The sequence below is a fragment of the Ciconia boyciana genome, chromosome 8 (genome assembly GCF_034638445.1).
Source record: "Ciconia boyciana chromosome 8, ASM3463844v1, whole genome shotgun sequence".
In the NCBI taxonomy this organism is placed as follows: Eukaryota; Metazoa; Chordata; class Aves; order Ciconiiformes; family Ciconiidae; genus Ciconia; species Ciconia boyciana.
The window spans coordinates 24,073,608-24,094,701 of NC_132941.1; the positions used below are offsets into that span (position 1 = coordinate 24,073,608).

The window sequence follows — 21,094 nt, forward strand, 5'->3', positions numbered from 1 at the left end:
CCCCGGCTGTGGGAGCTGGGGGATGGCCCCGTCCCGTCGGGAGAGCCAGAGGAGATCCTTCCAGCTCAGCCTAGCTAGATCCTGTTGCAGACATGAGGGCAGAAGGACTCTGCCAGAAAAAGCTTGAAAATGCTCTGGAGCAACAGGATTTTGTGATTATTCCATTTTACTTGAAGAGGGAAAAGGAAATAACCCCCCATGCCTTAGGCTATGGCGATGGAGAAGGATGGGATCCGTGCCACCACTTTCTCTTGCCCAGACAAATATAATTTTGCTCCCTAAGATTTAAAATTCAACATATTAGACCTTTAGGATTTATCTTGTAAACACTACTGTCTCCTCTCCTAAACACCCTGTTTGTGCTCATTTTGCAGATGTTTTTGGAGTATCTAAGAGCACCTACTGAAAGACACATCCAGTTGTCCCAGCAGTGAACCCCCTGTGCTCTCACCTTGCCTCCATGTCCCCCTTGCCTCCTCTCCCCCAAGCCACCCCTCGCCCCTTTCCCCCTTCCCACCCTCATGTCGCTGCCCGTCCCACAGCTGCTCTGTCCAAGCTCCAGTGTGGATGAGAAAGGGCATTTTGGGCATCCCATAGGGAACCAGCCCTTTTCCCAGGGAAGAAACCTTGCTTCTGCTGGCCTTGGTTGCCTTGATGGACCAAGAGCCATCAAGGAGCCAGGACCAGCAATGAACTGCTCACAATGGAGGTCCATCCAACATCCCCCAGGAAAGGTCCAGGTGCCCCCAGCCTGGGTCAAAAGGAGCTCCTGGACCTTTCAGGCATGGGTGGGGGTCCCAGCTGAGGCCCTTCAGGGCAGTTTAATGCTCATTAGTGCTCTCAGGGCTGCGATGTTCTTGAGGTCAGGGGTCAGAAAAATAATTTGGACTATCTGCAGAAAACTCTATGTGTTGGACATGGGAAAAACACATCTGCTGAGGGGAGTGGGTTCCCCTTGCTGCCTGTCCCTGCCCCTCCAGCACTGGGTTTGAGCAAGCAGTGGTGATTTTGCCAGTGAAACGGCGGGTGATTTTGCCGATGCCATTTTCTTGGGGAGACCATTACTTAGCAAGATAACGCTGACTGTCAGGAAATAACGAGTGATTTGTCTCTCATCCATATGCTTATACATTCCCTGCACATTACCTAAATAAATACATTGGAAGAAGGCAAAATGAGTGTTGTCCTGGTCACCAGCACAGTCCAGCGTTTGGTAGCTGGAGGTGCTGCTGACACCTATTGTCAGCTCGGGGTATTTTTTTTTTTTTTTAAGTGGATGCTTATAAGTGTGTTAATAAATTGAGATTAACAAATTGGTCAGTGCGGGGTCAAGGCCGTGAGTCTTACTTTTGCTGGCAGGTCTCAGCTTTCTCCCATTCTCTGTTTTAGAAATTAAATTGAAAATCCTAATTACAGAGGGTGTTCATGACACTGGGCTTTAGCTGGTTTTGTATTCCCCTCTTTTTTTACCCCATTAAAAAATCAGGGAGTTGCAGTGTTTACATGTATTTAACCAAAAGAGCATCGTTATCAAACAACTCTTTAAACTTACAAGAAATGAGCTCAAAAGTGAAAACTACTTTGTAGTAATAATAACTGACTGGATTTCCAGCTGATTGTTCTCCTTACACCTCTTGCCCTAAGACTCTAGAAATTCCATTGCACGGGAAGAACCTATTACATGGTGTAACATTACACCAAGTACAGTGATACAGCCAATTTATCATTGTCTTAAATTTATTTTCAACACTGTATATGACCCTGCTTTACCACATTAAACTTTGCTATTAATTATATTGCTGGATTAAAGCATTTGTAGCAATAGATATAAATTGTTCAGGAAAATTTTGGGGTGGCATGGCGCAGATATAGCTCCCAAGCAATTGAACACCTATAGACGTGCAAAACGCAGCGCTGTTTTAAGGAGATTTTTTTTTTTTAATTAGAGTGATGATAGCTGGGGGAAAAAAAAACAAAACAAGCAAGCTTTTGGATGTGAAAGCCTTCTACAAGTCTTTGGAGTCTTATCTATAAATTGTATTTCTAGTTGTCTGGAGCCCTTTTGCTTTAGCACTCTCTCCCTCTTAGATTCCCCTCCCCCCCCCCCCCCCCATTTTCAGAGTAGCTGGGCCCTGTTCCAGTTTCCCCTACAAAGCCAAACTCAAAGGTTACCAGCAGCAGCACAGCTGGAGCTAAAACAGCTGCCTCAGCCACAGTGCAGCATTCCTGCTCACATGCCAAAGATTACCCTCCCATATTCCCACCAGGACAGGGATGCACCCAAGCAAACACCTTTTCCTGCATTTTGTCCAGAAACTGCTGTTCCATGAAAAAAATTTGGGCCTTATCTTTAAGATTGCAGTTCCTGATGTAAACATTAGGGGTTTCTCTTACCTGTGTGGAGTGAGCATATTTATTTATTAGAAGTGAAAGCGGTTTTAGCTGCTCCCTAATACCAAGTTTTGTTCTTTTATGAGATATTACAGCAGGGTAGATGTGTACCACATAGGCAACTCTTTGATCCTAAGCTCTTTTTGTGCACGGTGTGCACATCGCATCCTTCCACAGCCTCTTATGTTCCCACAAAAAGTTTTTACCTTTTTAATGACTTGTATGTCAGAGTGATTCAGAGCTTGTTTGTTAAGGTCTTCACCAGCGTTGCTCCTTGACCATCGGCCTGGGAGAGCAGCCTTGATTTAATTTTGTCAAGAGTAGCTCCTAGACTTTCTCCCTTCCCCAGCTTGCAGCTGCTAAACACGATTAGCACAGGAGTCAATGCAGGTGACGTGCAGATCTGATAAGAGCACGTCAGTTTTTGCTGACTCCCAGGCATCTTTAGAGTAGAAACCCTGACTGAGGACTACTGCTAGTTTAGCAGGTCCAATGGCAGAGAGAAGGCAGAGGAAAGAGCCACCCATGGTGCCTCTGTAGCCACAGGACCTGAAACAGCATGGGCACTGCTCAGCTATAGCTGTGATTCTCCATTTGGGAATGCCTACCCCAGGTCTCATTAAGCATAAGCATCTGAACCAGGCCATCTCTTCATGTAAACAAGCCCTTAGCTGCACCAGGAGTACTACACTCAGGTAGGAGAGTATTTCTACATGCTGAGAATTTGTCCTTTGCCAGAAAGGCTGAGATAACTAACAAAGTTACTAAGATCATGAAGATCTTCCTGGCTTCTCTGCACCAAGAAAGAAAACACCTGCTATCAGAGTGCTAGCAGACCCATTTCCTGTATGACACAGGTACCAAACCATTTGCAACAGGGGACGCAGATAAGACCTTACGCAGCTACTTACAGAATAGCCTGTTCAGTGCATTATCTTACTAGCACTGTGCTTCAGTTCACTAAAAGATAATTAGAAAGTAAGTTTTTTTGTTGTTGTGTGATGTCAGGGCAAGTAAGTCTGTAGTTTTTACGGCACGTTATCACACGCTTATTGCCCTTAACTTACATAATCTTTTTTTTTTTAATTTCTATTAAAGAGAAATCTTCACTTGCTACTTATTCAAACAACTTTAATGGCTTTTCTGTAACAACCCTCCCTTTTATTCATAGACTTCTTATGAAGAGGCTTCTAGACAGTTAACCACTTTTCCCAGGATAAATATATCAGGCTGATCTACTAGAGCTGCCACTAAGTTCTCATGTGCAAACACTCACCTTTTCATTAGCTCAACTATACTCTGATCATTTGTGGTGCTTCTAAGGAAGAGCAGAAGCAGAACCCCTGAGAGTAAGACCCATCACTTCTTTTCCACAAGACTCCACTCACTCTTTCACATAAAGTACCCCAAAAGTTGTGTGGGTACTCCAGCCTCAGGCCCTTCACAGTAACAAGTTTTATTTATTTTTAGCAGTTTATTGCTCCTTGGGCTTTTAGGGTTTTGATTCATTAGAACAACCTAGTTTGTTTTAATTAAACTTCACCTCTAAATCGTTGTAAGTGACACCTCCCCTTCCACCTCTCTGGTGTCTTTTTAAATCTAGCTTTCCCATCTCTGAACAAAGAGGTCACCATTAACAGTTTTTACTTCAATAAAGACAGGACATGGCTGTATTTTCAGAATGCTTCAGTGTATTAGAAAACTGAGGATCTGCTTTCTAAAAACAGAACAAGCACGATCATGCAAGTCTGGGGCAAGCACAATGCAATCAAAAGATAAAAGCTGCACAATACGCAGGAGTCACTGAGGAACTAAAGGAAACCAAGATAAAAATTAAAACAGTGACTTACACTGAATGCTAAGCTTCAAAAAGTATATATTAATTTCACTATAATTTTACCACAATGTTCTTGCAGTCTCTCATACTTTTAGTTCTGTACATCAGCTGAACATAAGCCATAAAAACTGTAAAAAAAACTATACAAATATACCAAAACCAGCTCAAGTATAGGAGATGCGGTTTATCATTGAAGTTGGGGTCAGATCACGTCTACTCTTCTTCAGAGGACTCACCATCTTCTGCAGGATCTGGTGGCAGGGGGTGAGCTCTGTAAGAAGTATTACCAATTCAAAAGAGTTAGCAGAACTCAATCAACTCTTGTTTGAAAGGCTAATAAAGCCCTTTTCCTAGAGGCTGGGTGACCTAAATGACTTTAATTAGCCTCAGACTGCACCTTGAGACATTAGGACTGATACAAGCTACTTTATCCTAAGTGCTAGAAGCCCAGATTAAGCAGCACACACCTACCTTTCAAATGGGAAAGCCTACTTCAGTGCAGAAAACATCGTACACTGATACATCCTCGGTCATCCTCTGCGTGTCCTTCTCGACCCTGAGGGCCACATGCAGGTTCCACATCATTTCTAGGAAGCTGAAAATTTAACTCCCATTTCACACCTGAGTTTCAACCTGACTAACTTACCCATGTGACTGAAAAAAAACGTTGTGCAGTTAAGTGAGTACAGCTCTTGCTTCTTCCAGAACATACTGGGAAACTGTACGTTGTTTTAGACGCTAACAGTGTGTTCTCTGCAGGGTTATCACCACCTGGTCCTTACTCAGCCAAACAAATTTCAAATGGAAGAGATGAAAGTTTTGCAGCACTACAGTGCACATCTTTTGTTTCTCCAAGTGGTAGGATGCGCTTAAAAGTCTTTGTTTGTTTGCTTGTCCTTCAAGACAATTCAGGACTCATTCTTATAGGGGTCCCCCAGACAGTTTAGGATTATCTATATTTGGTGAAAAAAAAATTGGCAATTGAGACTAAACTGTCTGTAAGACGATGTTTCACACTGCTACCTTTTTAGTCAGTAGTGCAGCCTACAAGTTAATCTTTGAAGTGACAGCTTGGTAGAGCAATTTAATTTCTGATGTACAGAAGTCATTAGCAATCTCATAAGCTTTTCTGAAACAGAGCTGACAGCTATGGGGAGTCACATCGCTCTCATCTGTATGCAAATGAAGCATGTCTGAGCACAGAGAATTTGCCTGAACTACTAATTACTGCATGCATTTTTAGAAAAACCCCCTGAGGTCAGTGGAGATGGATGCTGCATTTTACCAGACTTTGCTGAGAAACATTATTTCCATGAGGACATGAAAGTTAACAGACATACCATCAACTTTTCAGTGGTTGCTTGCTCCTTCAAGAATAAATTGTAGTTTCAAAGCAGTCATGGAGGAAAACTAGTCACAATTTGTTTCATCCAAGGATGCACTGACAGCCCTTAATACACCCCTTGCAGGCAGCCAGGCACATTGCTCTCAGTATTACTTGAAAGTGCTAGGGATTTTGCTGTTTAATGTCACTTCACAGACCACACTCTGACAATGCCAGTACACACTTTAAAGCAACGCCACAGAGCACTAGATGCAGCAATGACAGCTGTGTGCATCGCCGCTGCTCTGCAGGCGGTTTTAGCTCTATCGTTCCTCAGACAGATGGTTTTTTTATTTATTTCAAGGGAAGTGAACATTAAGTTCAAGCAGCACATCCCGAGAGCTGGGCTACAGCCGACCACCAAAACTCCTCAAGCGTACAAAAACTGTTCATTATTGCATTTTGCCTCTCCGATACACCGAGCACCCCTTCGCTGCCCGTTAGCCCCAAGGTACAACACTTCTGCACCTCCTTCAGCCCCACCGCATTGCAATTTCAGTTTGTAGGGACTTGCACTGCTGCTTCCAAGGCTGAGAAGAAACCCGCGATTAAACCCTCCCCTGGGAAAGCCCCAGAGGTTCACGGGGGGAGCTGAGGGCAGACAGACAGGGGCTGAGGGGTGACAGATTATGAGAACTGAGGGGAGACAGATGATGGGGACTGCCTCCCCCCCGGGCTCCGGGGGATCGACACCTACTTTTTAGCGGCCGGCCCCAGGCCGCTGCTCCCCGCCGTCTCTGCACCGGGCGCCCGATTCTCCTTCCGCGGCAACTGCAGGAACTCGCCGATGCCTCTCTGCCAGGTGGGGACGGGCCTCATGCACACCGGGTTCCCCCCCCCACGGCAGCCCTCGCCTGCGGGGAGAGCGGCCGTCAGCCCCGCTGCAGGCCGGGCGGAGAGGGAGGAAGGGGAGCCCCGGCCGCGCCCCGCTCTCACCTCTCTTGGCGGCCGGCGACGGTCCCGCGTTGAGGCTGCTGGAGCCCAGCACCTTCCGGGGAGCTCGGGCGGCCAGCACTACGGAGAAAGCAGAGCGGTGAGCGGCAGCTCCGCGGTGCATCCCCCCATTGCCCCCCCCGTCCCGGCTCATACCTTTGCGGTAGGCCCCGCCACAGTCCGCCTTCGTCCGCACCATCCCAGTCGCCGCCGCCCGGCCCGCGCGGGAGACACCACCGCTCGCGGGGAAACGCTATTGGCCAGCGCCCGCCAGCGCCCGCCAACGGGAGGGCGCTGGGTCGCGCGGGGCCGCTCCCCTCCGTGAGGCGCGGTGTGCGGATCCCCTCAGCCCGCTCTCCTCTGACCAGTCCCCTCAGCGCGGGCCCCGCCAAGCGTGGGTCCCCTCAGCGCCTCTCCCCTAGCGCGGGTCCCTTGAGCCCGGTCCGCTCAGCGTGGGTCCCTTCAGGGTCTCTCCCCTCACGCCGGTCCCCTCATCGCTGCTCCCCTCAGCGCGGGTCCCTTGAGCCTGGTCCCCTCAGCACGGCTTTCCTCAGGGTCGCTCCCGTCAGCCGCCACCGAGTGTCAACAGCCGCGGCTCCCGCCCGGGGCAGGGGATACCTGTTCCGGACTCACAGGGCCGCTGAAGGCTGCATGGCCGCGGCCCCTGCCCCAGCGCTGCCCCCGGGAAGGAGGTGGCACACAGATGTTCCGGGCGTCCCCTCCGTGGCAGTAGGGCTCTCGCTGCCCGCTGCTCCCTCCCTGCTGCCCTCCTTGCTGCGGGGGCTGGCACCCACGTCCCACAGCCCAGCACTGGCACTCATCCTTATTGATACCGCAGCAGTCCGGGAGGGAGAGGAGGAAGAGTGATGTTGCTCCTTCCCGTGACTTACTGTGATGGCTGTGCTCAGCTGTGGGCAGGGCCGCTGACACCACTGAGCCTTTCCAAGAGAGGGAATTTTGTTCCCTTCACAGGTGCTTGCAGAGATGAAGCCTTGGCTCCCAACAGTTTGCTGTCTGCCTACAGCATTTTAAAAAATATGTCAGTGAGCGACAATGTCTGGAAGCACGGAAACCCCCACAACGTGTCACTTTTTTGTCCAAGACTGCCATTAGATGCTTTTTTTTCAGCACCAGTGTGAGTTCAGGTGAGTTCAGTGTGGGTTCACAGGGAACAGGGTGGGAGAACTGCTCTGGCTGAAAAATGATGTTGCTTCACGATCTTTTCCAGCAAGATCGGTTCCTGGGTCAAACGCATTGCAGGACTGTGCAAGCGTGCAAGCGTTGTGCTGGCACATTAATGGACAGGAAGTGCTAGAGGGTAATCCAGGCCCCTGGGGTGCAAGGTCCAGCTCCCTGCGAGCAAGACAGCATGCCAGGAGGGAGCCCAAGACAGCTCGGGAGCCCAACTAGGCATGGAGCCCAGGCACTGGTAGCGCAGGGATGGGACCACTTGTCATCTCCTGCCTCCAGGCTATGCCTGGAGCTCCCTCTGACGTGCAAGTGAAGTCTTGCCATATGAAGATTTAGCTAAGCAGCATGTAGGGAGGAAGGCCAGGCACCCCCAATTTCAGCAAAAGATTGTGTTATGACAAATTAAATCGCCGTCTCCCCGATGTGAGGCTCCTTTGTGGCAGCTGCACCCTGCAAATGTGATGTGAGCTGCGTGGGCAGCCGAGGGTCTTGCTGTGCTTTAGTCTGGCAGCTGCTGGGGCTGGAGGCTTTCACCTTTGCGGAGGCGATGAACCTCACTCTCTGATACCCAGCTGGAGCTGTTTTTTCTGAGAAATGACACTGTCCTTCTCCACTGTGTCCAATGTCTCAGCAATGTTGGTCCCAAATACATTCCCTCCCTTTCCAACAGTTATTGCTCCCTTTATCTTTTAAAGTTCATCCCAACGTGTGTTTGCTTAACCAGGCTTTTAGTGCTGGCTTTTTTTTTTTTTTTAAATGATGGCGTAATTCTCCATTCCCTTCTATTTTGTAGTGCTGGCAAATGTGAAACGTGAGCTAAGAATGGTATGTTATTACTCTGTTTGGGATGTGTTTTTCTTTGGTTTTTAAAGAGTGGCCTATGACACCCTAAGCCTAAAGCCTAACCCTAAATATTCCCTCCTCTCCCTGCAAGCCTACGTAGAGCGGTGGGCTGCATTTTTTCTTTCATGCAAACTTACACCACTTCTTCCCTTTGACTTCAGAGGAGTTTTCCGAGCGAGAGAAGAACTGGCTCCACAGAAGTTTCTTAACTGTGAGCAAAGGGAAGAGGGAGCAGGTTTCAGAGCTGGGTGTCCCTTTGGCAGAACTCTGCAATCATCCATATAGCACAAGTATGTGGGTTGGCGGTGAAGAGATTCAGGGACACAGAGAATCTGTCTGAGGGTGAGAAAAGCTCCTTATTAAATAGCCTGCAGATCGGATCGTGTTTGTGCGGAGTTCAGAGTGCACCTGGAGATGAGGACGCAGGCAGCACTTCAGGGAAACAAACCTCCACGGTGTCTGCAGAGGGAAAGGCGCCTGGGATCTCCCCCACACAGAGGTCACCTTTCCTTGCGGTGCCGGGCTGGGTGCGGGCAGAGAGGGGAGAGTTAGTCCTGTCCTAACTGAACCCTCGCCTCTTCCCTTCAGGCTGGGCAGGAGCAGGCAGCTCAGATATGGGGAGGGGGGAGGCAGTAGGCAGCAGGCAGCAGGCAGCTCGGGGCACCTTCTCCGTACCCCACCCTCCCCGCCGTGCCCCCCCAGACCCCTCCATGCTGTCCGGCTCAGCTCCCTCCCTCCCAGCCGGGCCTGGGGAGGATGCTCAGCGAGGGCAGGGTCTGCTACCGGTCCCCCAGCCTCAGCTCATCTTCCTGCCTTGTTTCCTCAGTAGCGAGGCGGGGACAAGGGCCACTTTCGCTCGCTTTCAGCCCCGGGACACTCCCCATGGGGAGAACTGGGGGCGGGGCCCGGAACGATGGCGCCGCGGTCGCGTTCCCGGGGAGGGAGGGAGGGTGTTGGGGCGGTGTAGTGCCGTTTCCCTTCCCCCGCGCAGAAGATGGCGGCGCCCAGCCCGCTCCTGGCCTGGTGCGTCCAGCACCTGCGTGGAGACTTCGGGCTGGACGTGGGTGAGGAGGTCGTGAGGTGAGCGAGAGCCAGGGGCGCCGGGGCGGGCAGGAGCAGTAGCAGTAGCGGGTCCCGCTCGGGGCCGTACCCTCCGCTGGGGCCTAGCGGGTCCCTCCTCCCCGGCCCGCTGTGGCAGGCCGCGGTGGCCCCTTGCGTCGTCTCCCGGTCCCCCCAGACCCCATGGGCCAATACAGAGAGAAAATGGTGTTTGCAGAGCCACTCTCGGGGGACCCGGGGATCTGCGCCCCGAGTTGTCCCTCGGGTGGGTGCCCCGTGAGAGGACCGGGGGGTGGGAGGTGGCAGGGGGAAGTGTGGAGTCATTGTGGGTAGGTGAGGAAGGCCTGCTTTCTCCTTCTGCTTAAGCAGGAGCTTGTTGGTTTATGGTTAGACTTTCTACGTGACTCAGTGGGAACTGGAGCCTCAGGATGAATTCTGTAATTTTTAGCAGAAGCGTCAGGAAGGATGTCACTCTGCTTTGGAACAGGAGGAGAAAGATAATTTACCTTACTTCTTTTTCAGTGAAACAACCACAAGGGATTTCCCAAAGTGTCTGTCTCAAAATTTCACAAGGCTTTCCCAAAGTGCCTGTCTCAAAATTTGACTCATAAACCCATTTCTTACCATGGTCTCTACAGACACCTGATCTGAAGAGGAGAGATAAATCACACATGTGTGTGATTAGACCATTGGTCTTCTCAGAACAAAAGCCCCCTTACCCATTTTTCTCCATCCTGTCCTCTTGCAGGTACATCTTGTCAATAACAAATGAGGATGAGATCCGGGAGTACATTGTTGACCTTGTTCAGGGGACTGATGGGAAGAAGAGTCAGTTTGTAGAAGAACTGCTGGCCAGGTGGCGGAAATCCTCCCAGCTCCCATCCGAGCCTTTGCCAGTGTATCGGAAAAAGGATGGTGAGTGGTACAGGGAGGAAGGAATTGAAGTCTCAAATAAGCTTGTCTCAGTTATTCTGTTTATAAACGATTACATGCCATGACTGCCCATGAGTGATCTTATTTCTGTACGTTGTGACAGTGTAATGCCCATTTTCATTCACCAAGAGTTCAGGGACATCTTTCTCTTGCTGGTAGTTACCCAGCCTTTCTTTGTGCTTACGCATGCTTTCAGAGGCTTCAGAAGTGCCTTGGGCTGGGGACCAAGCAAAAAAGGGTAAACGCAAAGGAAGGAACAAACAGGACACACCTGCGTATGCTGATCCAAGTGCACATGTAGAGGAAGTAAAAACGCCCCTTGACCTGGCCAAGGTGAGTGTGTCTGGTATGGGAGGGCAGGCTGTGTGTCACTGGGTGCTGAGGGCATGCTTTGAACCTGGGTCATGGGGAAGGGTAGTATCAAACACTAACAAAAGATGTGATTGGAAGGAGGAGATAAGCTTTCAGAAATATGAATCCTTCATTATCAGAGCCCTGACGAAGGGGAATATGTGCCTGAAAGCATGTTTGTGTTTTCCAGCTACGTCACTGGGTCTTGCCTCCCCCTGCAAAATGTCCACCCTGCAGGGGGAGGCATAAATGCTTGCCTCCCCCTGCAAACCTTGTCTTGTCTTACATACAGCACAGCTTCTGTGAGATATATGTTTGTGTATCTTTGTTCACTTATAGACAGCATGCAACGTGGCAGCCACAAGCTATAACCTGAACAAATATTTTGGCAGCCATTGGGACAGGCAGGGGTCCCATGCTGCAAGTGCACTGTCAGCGAGTTGTATGGTTGGCGAGTTGCAATGAGAGGGGTGGCTGTTCGTGTGCACTGACTGTTCAGAGCTGACCGCGGATTTGGACAGGCTGTGCTCCTACCCTGTGCTCCTACCCTGCTCCTGTGTGTCCAGGAGTCTCACTGCTGTGGGGCAAATAATATGAGGATAGGGAGAAAGATTGTGTATGTTTGTGTCTATAATGGAGAGTAAAATAATTATCAGGTAGCGAGTATGTCAAAATGGGTTTTACTCCCCCCAAAGAAGCCTGGATGAGAGAGTGGACAATGGAAGTAGATGCTGTAATTAGTAATAAAAGGTATTTCATTAAAGCAGAGGTGTGAAGGTTGAGGAATTAAGGTAGCCACCAAGTGGGTAGAACATTCCTTCTTGCTGTATTTAAAACTTCCCAGTCACGCTGATAAATAAAGCTTCCCAATAAAGCTTTAATTGGCAACTGAAATATTTCAGGCTGCTTCAGAGAGGAGGCCTTGGGGGCTAGGTAGAGGAATCTGAGAGCTGTAGCTAGCACCTTTCCACTGAGCAGCAGCTCTCGTTTGGCCATTTCCCTCTCCTGTTCAGCTCCACTCCTGCACCTTTAGTGTTGAAATTGAGATGTTGTCCAATTTTGTGGAAACTTTTTTTTTTCCAGTATTCATAAACAGTCTAAGTTGCAGTGAAAGAAACTGCAAAACAAGGGCATAGAAATGCTAAAACCCAGGAAATCCTACTATTTTCAAGCAGCAGAAGGCCATGCAGCAAGGAGTAGTTGCCTTTCTCTGTGATAGTTAACTAACTTTTTGCAGCAGACTTGCTTTCCGTTCAGCAGAACTGTTTCCCACAGTCAGTGCATCAAATATGACAATCTTTGCTCTTAAATGTCATTGTAATTACTTAGGATGAATTTCTGGATTTTATTTCTGGTGTAGTGAGTTTTGACTGAGAGCTGCTTGCTGGGAACCCAAGCTCCTTCCTTAGGTATGGATCCAGCTGTACAGTTGTGGTCCCAGGTTGCATCAAATACAGCAGATCACTCTATTGCTGTCTGAGCACAAGAGTGTGCTCCACAGAAATAAGTGTGTGGATATGCAGTGTGCTTGACTTGCATCGTTAGTCTTGCAGTGGAGTCCTTCATGCTATGAACATCGAGCACGTTGCACCTCTCAAAATTAAATTCCATTAAGTTATTTGGGTGTGACCCTGACTGAGCAACACCCAAATCCTGAAAGTGAGGGTCACACCTGGATAAATGGTGGAACTTAGTTACATTTTTCAATTGAGGTTTTCGTAGCAGGGAGGCTACAAATGCTTAAAGTATTTGTTTGTAAGATAAAAAAACCACATTTTTTGAACGGGAGGGTTAAAAATGGATAGTAATGTTCAATTTCCTTGTAGTTATCGTCTAACTTAATTAAAGAAACCCCCAAAACAACTGAGAAAGCTCTGCCAAGGTTTGCTAACCAAAGTTGCTTTATTTGATTTTGGTTTTTTTTTCATGACAGTAGTATTTGGATTTGGCAGTGGCAGTAAAGCCAGTTGGGCGGAACTGGGGGGACTGGAAATGCTGCATCTGCTTGCCAGTAAACCAGTAGCCTGCTGATACTGAGAGCAGAGCTGGTAAAAAGAGTCAAGACAAGAGGTGTCCTAACGCCACAGCACGGCACCGTCACTGAGAGAAGCAGTGTGGAAGGACGTGGGACGTAGAAGCAGTGCTAGCTGAGGTGTGGGTCAGGGAGCAGGAGCGATTCTCTAGCATGCAGCCGGGAGAGAAAGCGAGTTGTTGTTCTGTGGTAAATGAAAACACGCTTTCTGGGAAAGGGTTTTTGAGAAATCCTCTTTTCCATTGTCGAGAGAGACTGTGGAGAGGAGAGGCAAAGAAAAGATGTGCTTGAGCTGCAAGAGGATTTTCAAGCATGTCACAGATATGACAACTAAAGGCCAGTGAGTGCATTTATATTGGAGTGCTGCTTGCTGAAATAGATAAGGGTAATAAGTCCTAGACTTTCTTGGTCATGGCTAGCATGCAATTCATGGTTGCAACCAGTCTCATCTAGTGTTATGAGATAGGTTTGTGCCTGGAGTGTGTTGTGCTTGCTTTTCAAAGCATCTGTTTTTAAGTATTGCTAGAGAAATGGTAGCAGTTGCCTTTGTTCTGTTCCCCTGGAATTATTTCTGTGCTGTAATTAATTCCTGCAATTAACTTCTCAACAATTCACTTCTCAGCTGGTACCTGCTGGAGATGTCAGGTGGGAGGAGGAACCTTTTGTTTCTTTGATCAATGTATAAGGTCTGAGGGAGAAAACAGAGAATTCCACTATTAGATTATTAATCCAGCCATCATCTAAAATATCTTGCTTTGTTTCTGATCAGGCCAATCTGCTTTGGCCTGACCCAAAGCTCAGTCGCTGACCCAAAGCCTGACCCAATGCAGTCCCTGATTGAAACTCAGAGCAGTGAATCACAGAATCACTGATGCCAAGTCATGAAATGAGAAGAATTTACATTACAGCTAAATACTTGAACATGCAGTGTATGGAAAACCTCTGCTCAGGTGGCTGTGCTGGGTGGAAAACGTGAAAAATGCTGGGTGGTGAACTGGCTGTGAATGAAGAGGTCCTGCTGCCACCAATGGCTCTGTTTCTGGGGTTAGGCACGCACAGGACTTCATAGTTACAAACAAGGCGTTGCTATAATTTAAATAGCCCTTGAAAAGAAATCTAGGAGTAGCTGAGCTGCTGTTTGAAGATGTTAAATACCCGTGAGTTGATATTGCAGGTCTGGAGGACTGATGGCACGCCTGCCATCTAGACCCAAGCAGTTTTAGCTTTCAGAGGCAGCAAATATCAAGTGGATCAGCAACTTCCTTATGTCCTTGCTTTATTTAGATTCCTTGGACCCTTCCTGGCAGGGATAAGCTTGTATTTCCATTTAATCTGGGGTCTGGTCCAAGTTTAATTCCAGTTAGGCAGAATAACACTTGTCTGAGTCTCGCCAGCCTGTTCAAGGGTCAGTGCTTTCTCTTTGCTGTTGGTATTGCATTGTGAATACGGTTTGTTTGTTTTTTTTTTTTTTGCTTCTCAGGCACAGGAGAACAGCAGTGGAGTCAGCAGCAGTGGCAATTCCTCTAAGAAGAAGCCCAAATATGTGAGCCTGTATACCAAGGAGGGGCAAGACAAGCTGACTGTCCTGATCCCTGGGCGTCACACCTGCGAGTGCCTGGGTCAGAAGCACAAGCTCATCAACAACTGCTTGGTTTGCGGGCGCATTGTCTGCGAGCAGGAGGGCTCTGGACCCTGCTTGTTCTGTGGTGCTCTGGTTAGTAATGAGGTAGTTTTTATTTGCCATGCTTGAACACGACATAGTTTACTCAGGGCTTTGAAATGGCACGGGGCTGAATTAACCTCTCAGATCAAAGTTCCTCTAGCAAAGTTCTCCAAGCTCTAAAGCTGGGCAGGGAAGAACCTGTACTGTCTCCTTCTAGGGGAAGGAGAACTGCTGTGGCTTGAAGTCACTTTGTGTTTCTTTTATGATGTGCTGCATCAGAGAGCAGAGAGGTTTCCCTCATAATTTACATCACTTTGGAACTTGCCTGATTTATGACAGTCTCCTGTGGCTGTCCTGTGCATCATACTAGTGTCCAAAATGTGCACAAGGCTTCAGCCCCATCCTGGGCACAGGTCTGGTAGCCTTGTAAGGGTCAGGAGACATGGCCAGGGCCAGTGTGCTGACTTTTCTTCAACGCTTGTGTGGTATGCATCATTTGGGATACCTGTTACACCCTGTCTTAGGTTGAAAGGGCACCTTTTGGAGAAAGGGGGCAAGTTAGTGACTGCAGATTAAGTAAAGTTAACTTCAGGAGAGAGGAAAATATTGGTTGGATGAAGAAAATGTTTTAAATCAGATTGGTTGCTATTTTTAAACATCTGTTTCTCTTGGTTGGCCACTTGGAGTTAGAACACCTCTGTGTTAAGCACTGTTCATCTGCTTAGGGAGATTCTGAGTGCATTTCTCATCCTTTGAGATCACCTGGCAGTGTGCCCACCCACAGAACTGAGAAAGACCAAGCTGTACATTTCTCATGGATTGCTTTTAATAAAGAACAAGCTTTCAGGATTCTCCCTGTGTAGATAACACCAAAGGGAAGGAGGTGTGGACTATCTTGGCGATTTTAAACAGCTTACCTTGAGCTGTTGTCCAAGGCTCTGAAGCTAATCAAGCATGTGATGTCCTTCCTAAGTCTTCATTTTTTTTTCCTTAGGTGTGTACTAAAGAAGAGCAGGACATTCTTCAACGGGACTCCAACAAGAGCCAGAAGTTGCTGAAGAAGCTCATGGCAGGTCAGCAGTGATTACATACCTGTAATATAATGAATCCAATCAGTTATGCAACAGCAGTCCTCCTCCTCTGCCTCACTGTGCTACAGTTGCCTTGATGTTGTGGAGGAATGAGAGTGCGTATGTCCTGGTGTGTAAATTGTCTAGATCCGTTCATCCGAATTATAAAGAATTGCTGGCAAAGTCTAAAGGTAATTATTTTTTGGGAGCTGGCACTTTAATGTTTCTCTGGGATTTAAATTGCCAGGACAGTTTGCGAACTCTGTTTCCTTCAGACTTTATGGAGCCACTTGCCCCTGTTGCTGCACAGTGTTTATGGTGGGCATTAAAAGGATGGCTGGGAAGCCAGCTCCTTGTATCCTCTCAGCAAGCACTCAGCAGCATTTGTGGACTTAAACAGAGGTGATAACTGTGAGTGTCAAATGGCAGCGTATAATGTCCTTACCCAGAGGCCCCAAGGCTGCTCGTTAGGTGTTCCTGAATCAATCACATGAACTGGATCATTGTAGCAGTCCTTCAAAATTAGGCTAAGTCTCATGTGGAATGTGTGCTGTGGAAGATGAAGTGCTGCTATCTGATTTGCTGGGTCTAGAGAGGTGGTGGTTAATATTTTCTAATGACTCTTCTTGTCTAACACTTATCTTGGGAGCTAAAAATAGGAACAGAGCCAAGGAAAGCAAGAGGAAATAATACCCAGTCTCCCAGTGAAGACCTGTGCATTATGGGGATGTTTGAGTTTAGCTGAAATATAGCCAAGGTTACAGTGTTCTTGATTGAAAAATACACTTTACTGAAGAACTGGGGAAATATTTACCCTGGGTCTTGGTGTCAACTTCTCTTCAGAGCTGCTGAGATGGCAGGAGATCCTGTAAGTCCTTGAGAAGAACAGCTGATCATAGAGTCGGTCTGCTTATAATCGTCCTGTAGAGATCCTGATGTACTTCAGGATCCCCTTTTCTTACCCATTTTATCCGTCTTCCCTTCTACCCCTGCCAGGTCTTGTTTTGTGCGTTATCTGTGTAGGTGAAAGCAGAAACATGGATAGCTATTTGTCTTGGGATCGAACAAATGTGGATTGGCGACAATAGGGGAATACAGACTTTTTTGTTTTCCTGAAATAAAGTCTTTAGCCTGCATGATGTCTTCTGTGAAATACACTGGTTTGTTCCATTGTGGCTTTGATGCAAACCTTCCCCCCCACCCCCCGGCTTTTGGTTTTTTGTTTGGTTTTTGGCCCCTTACCAGAAATGGTAAGAAAGAAGAGATCGTTGCTGGGAATAGATTTCTCCATCTCTAACAATAGCTGGTCTGAAAAACCTGCTGAGGTGTGTTGGGGGAAGGATTTCATTTGCGAGAGGCTCATACAGCAGCAGACAGAAGGCTTGCTCTGTGTGTAACTGGCAATTGTCAGTGATCTGTCGTGACCAAGAGTCTCTTTGTGGAGGTAAAAACATTTAGGAGAGCATTTGGCTTTTAGGAGGGGACTCAATGCCTGTGGTTGGTGATGGGTGGAATTTGGACTGCCCAAATTGTTAGGGAAGGGTGAAGGAGAATCAAAGACCAAGACCTTCTCTCTAAACACTACTTAGACATTGTCACTGTGGTATTTAAATGCTTCGTCCTATTTGGAGGAAGGAGTCTGTGAAAGGGACTAGAGGGAAAATTGGGCCTTGAACCTGTTTTGGAATGGTGCTGATCTTGGTGCAAGGTTGTTCTTTTAGCTCCTTGAATGGCATCTGTTTTAGGGGGCATTTCTGCAGCCAGCCCCACCAAGACTGGGCTTTAAACAACTGGCCAGTCCCTGACTATTGGGGTGTGATTTATTTTCTATCTCAGGTGCTGAAAGTTCAGGGAATTTGGATGCCATAAGCAAAGACTTACTGCCTCGACAAGAAGCTAGACTCAAAGCAGGCCTGGAAATGGCTGTGAAACACAAAGACAAGTTGTTGGAATTTGACAGGACAAGGTAAGATATTAGCTGTGAGACTATTGTGAAATAATGTAAATTATCTGGCAGGCTGAGCTACCTTTAACAGAAATGTTAGAGAGTTCCTGCTAAAACCTGGGCTGTAGCTACAGACACCTTAATGTTGGTGTTTGGTGGAACAAGAGTGAACCCCTCAAATGGGTCCTTGCTTTATGTCCCTGACAGTCCAGATCTCTAGAGAGAACACAAAGGAGCTGGTAGGAAGGCAGGTTTGGGGCAGGTAGTGCTGTGTCACTGTCCGGCTGTGTTCATCTTCTACCATTACGGTTGTTTCTCGCCAGCATGCGTCGAACCCAGGTCATTGATGATGAATCAGATTACTTTGCCACGGACTCCAACCAGTGGCTCTCCAAGCAGGAAAGAGAGGCCCTCCAGAAGAGAGAGCAGGAACTGCAGGAGCTGCGTCATGCCTCTCGACTTGCCAAAAAAATCACCCTCGACTTCGCTGGCAGGCAGATCCTGGAGGAAGACAACAGCATGGCTGAATACCACAGCAAGTGAGTGAGAACTGGTAACATGTGAAGGCATGCTTGAGAGCAGGGAGGTGAAAATCGTTATGGATGGTGGTCTGGCTGAATCTAGAAAAACAAGTGTAAGAAAAACTAAGCAAGCTGTTCCCTTGAAGGGCACTTCCAAGACTAGGATACAGTTTTGCATTCTTTTCTTCCCTGAGAGTCTTTTTGGCTTCCAGCATATCATCTCTTTCAGTGCAACTCTGCTGAGACCCCTCTCCAAAGCCCAGCTGTGTGAGGCTTGTACAGGGTTTCAGTAGCTGGTGTGTCTGTTAAAGATAAAGCTGCCCTGGAAAGAGATGTTGCAGAAGGCTTATCTCAACAGGCCCAATTCATCTCTAATTCAAACCAGGCTGAGTTTCTGTGGTAGATAAGAGTGACTGTTCAAATTAAAAATCAGACCTAGCAAGGAAATCGTTTAGCTAGGGGAAGTGGCAAAAAAATGCTTTGGGTCAGAAATGTTTGTGTGAGGAGAAGGGAGACGTTGCCGGGGGAAGCAGAGAATTTTCATGCCTCTTGTTTGTGCTTGCAGACTGGATGAAACCATTGAAGCCATCAATTGTGGCATGCTGAGCAAGCCACCTGGGAGCCCAGAAGCAAAGACGACTCTGAATACTAGTATTTTAGTGAATCCCCGTCTTCTTCAGCCTGCTCCTTTGGTCAGTATGGGTTGAATGATTTATACCAGAGTAATGACTAACTTTGGGAGAGCTGAACTTAAGAATTGTGAATTCTAGCATGTTTGTAATACCTCTTTCCTCCCCTGTGTCTGGGAGATCCTCATTAACCATCCGAGTTGGGGACAGAAAAGGTTTGCCAATGCCCTGCTCTGTTCCCTGCTCTTGGGAGGTTTGGTTTATCTGAGTTTGTCTCCTACCTCCTCTTCAGGAAGCCAAAATAATTTCTGAGACTCAGCCTAAGGTTGTGTCACTTTTTCAGCTCTATTTATGAAGCCTTTCCTGCCAGATTTCCAGTTTCCAAAGGGCATAATTTCTACTCTCTAATTCCACTTTAATAGTGCTGTTCTTGGTGTGTGCTAAGCATTTGGAGGCTGTACGGTTCCCAGTTTTGAGTGTTGATGGCTGTGAATATGTTTTGAAAATTGTATCTTCCTGTGAATGCTTTGAAACACCAGCAGGTAGATTTATTCTTTAAATCCATGGTTTACCTGTAATGCATAGAAAGGAAAAGCTGCACAGAGCAGAGTGTGACCTTGCTTTTCCTCCTGCCAAAGTATCACATGTAAGCACAGCAAGCTTGCAAGGAAGGGTGATCCCAATAAAAGTAATAACTCTGTCCTTAAATGAAGGAAAACTTCAAATAGGATTTGCCCTTGATATACATTTTTCCTAGAGAGGTGCTAACCTTTTTCTTCTTTCTGTTGAACACACTGAAGTGGGTGGACCAAACTGGTTTGCTCCCACACTGGAAAGCCATCCATTCCATGGATGCTGGAAATGAGTCTGGCTGGGAGCGGAACAGGTTGCGGATTCAGGATCGAGAGTTGCAGGAGATCTCGGATGATGGTTGGTGCCTCAGCATGCACCAGCCTTGGGCTTCCTTGCTCATAAGAGGAATCAAAAGGTAAAGGGGTGGCCTGAACTGTGTTGTATCCTGAACAGCTCTTGCTTCGTAGGCGAGCTGGGAAGTTGTGTTCCTCAGAGGACCTCTGTGGACTCGCTCACTTTGTACAGTGATTGATAGCTACTGATAGCTCCAAGTTTGGAAGCCATGCTTCCTCATCCACATATTGATGGTTTGAGAAGCCTGATGAATTGGTTTTCCATGAGAGTAGCTAACCTGGAAGGTACAAGTTTCTTCACAGTGGGTAAATGTAGAGAGAGGCTGAGATTTCTGCACTATAGTCAAGGTGTACCTTTCTGGAATTTGAAAGGCAAATAAGCTGAAAATGTGAAATATGTTCTTGTGGTCCTTTTGTCCATCATAAAGAAGCCAACAGTGGCACCAGGCTTTGTTTAAAAAAAAAAAAAAAAAGACGATTCCCTCCCCCCCCGCCACCACCTTCCCCCTCTGGGCTAGGAATTGAGTTACAAAGAGAAGCTCCTTCAGGTCAGCATCTCTGACATGTTAATTCACCTTTCCTACCACGAATATAGAACAAAGAATCTTCTTTAGCCTTTTTACTCCTTTCCTTCACAGAATTTTTCATTTTACAGAACAAAGCTTTTTCACTTCCTAAGCTAAAGATGCTGTAAATCTTAATGTGCCTGGCTTCTGCATCCAGGTGGTCTGGGGATGCTGTCAGCCACTCCGATGCAGCTGCAGCATTGATGCCTAGTGCCCATGCTGGGATCCCCGAGAGCTGCAGCTAACGACCGCTTCATATGGATTCATGGTCATTTATTACTCCCTAGATTGCATGCTTACTGTGCATAACTTCTTGAGCTTGTAAGGGAATTGTATGAACAGGTTGTCCTACACACAGGTCCAACGTACTGCTGTATTTGCAGGGGATTGATGTCCTTTTTTGCTGTTGCTCTGGAGCAGTAAGGACATGCTCTGCTTGTGGCTTTATTTCTTGCTCATCTCAGCTTTTCTCTGTAGTGCTGACACATTGCTTGAGTTTAAATAGTCAGGGCAAAGCTTAGCGGCAGGAAATGCGTAGCAAAACATTAGATTGAAAAATCTGTCTGAGTGATTTCTGCTGAAATTTAAGTCCTAGATTCTCCTTTGTTCTCTAGGGTGGAGGGCAGGACCTGGTACACATCTCATAGAGGGCGGTTGTGGATTGCAGCTACTGCTAAAAGACCTTCCCCTCAGGAAATCTCTGAACTGGAGACCACCTACAGAATGCTGCTCCAGAAAGGTGAACTTCTCTCCTTGGATCTTTGTATTATTTGGTACATTGAGCCACGTAATGAGCAGTGTCAGAAAGCCCTCTCTGCTG

General features: G+C 47.5%; 2 protein-coding genes across 4 annotated transcripts in view; one reads left to right on the top strand and one right to left on the bottom strand.

Moving 5' to 3' along the window:
• Nucleotides 1-4,081: 4,081 nt before the first annotated feature.
• Nucleotides 4,082-6,774, bottom strand: PCLAF (PCNA clamp associated factor). Of its 2 annotated transcripts, XM_072870365.1 has the most exons (5): nucleotides 6,702-6,774; nucleotides 6,549-6,626; nucleotides 6,310-6,466; nucleotides 4,700-4,784; nucleotides 4,082-4,499 (listed from the first exon to the last, which is right to left on the bottom strand). In XM_072870365.1, exons 1-4 carry the CDS (start codon nucleotides 6,742-6,744, stop codon nucleotides 4,703-4,705), a joined length of 360 nt encoding a protein of 119 aa, XP_072726466.1. In that variant the 5' UTR covers nucleotides 6,745-6,774; the 3' UTR covers nucleotides 4,082-4,499; nucleotides 4,700-4,702. The 2 variants fall into 2 exon arrangements, with proteins under 2 accessions (XP_072726466.1, XP_072726467.1); XM_072870366.1 differs by lacking the exon at nucleotides 4,700-4,784.
• A 2,730-nt stretch (nucleotides 6,775-9,504) lies between these two features.
• Nucleotides 9,505-21,094, top strand: part of TRIP4 (thyroid hormone receptor interactor 4) — a 34,117-nt gene continuing 22,527 nt past the window's right edge. For both annotated transcript variants that reach the window (XM_072870747.1, XM_072870748.1), the window contains exons 1-10: nucleotides 9,505-9,659; nucleotides 10,387-10,553; nucleotides 10,768-10,904; nucleotides 14,435-14,668; nucleotides 15,612-15,690; nucleotides 17,524-17,653; nucleotides 17,956-18,171; nucleotides 18,719-18,845; nucleotides 19,583-19,770; nucleotides 20,889-21,013. In XM_072870747.1, coding sequence (XP_072726848.1) covers nucleotides 9,574-9,659; nucleotides 10,387-10,553; nucleotides 10,768-10,904; nucleotides 14,435-14,668; nucleotides 15,612-15,690; nucleotides 17,524-17,653; nucleotides 17,956-18,171; nucleotides 18,719-18,845; nucleotides 19,583-19,770; nucleotides 20,889-21,013 — 1,489 coding nt within the window. In that variant the 5' untranslated portion in view covers nucleotides 9,505-9,573. The remainder of the gene's footprint in view (nucleotides 9,660-10,386; nucleotides 10,554-10,767; nucleotides 10,905-14,434; nucleotides 14,669-15,611; nucleotides 15,691-17,523; nucleotides 17,654-17,955; nucleotides 18,172-18,718; nucleotides 18,846-19,582; nucleotides 19,771-20,888; nucleotides 21,014-21,094) is intronic.

Excerpts from the sequence above, each read along its gene's own strand:
- PCLAF (XM_072870365.1), bottom strand. The coding sequence starts at position 6,744 with ATGGTGCGGACGAAGGCGGACTGTGGCGGGGCCTACCGCAAAG. Across the intron at positions 6,627-6,701 it reads TGGCGGGGCCTACCGCAAAG|TGCTGGCCGCCCGAGCTCCC; the intron begins GTATGAGCCGGG and ends CTTTCTCCGTAG. Across the intron at positions 4,785-6,309 it reads CTGGGGCCGGCCGCTAAAAA|GGTCGAGAAGGACACGCAGA; the intron begins GTAGGTGTCGAT and ends TGTGGCCCTCAG.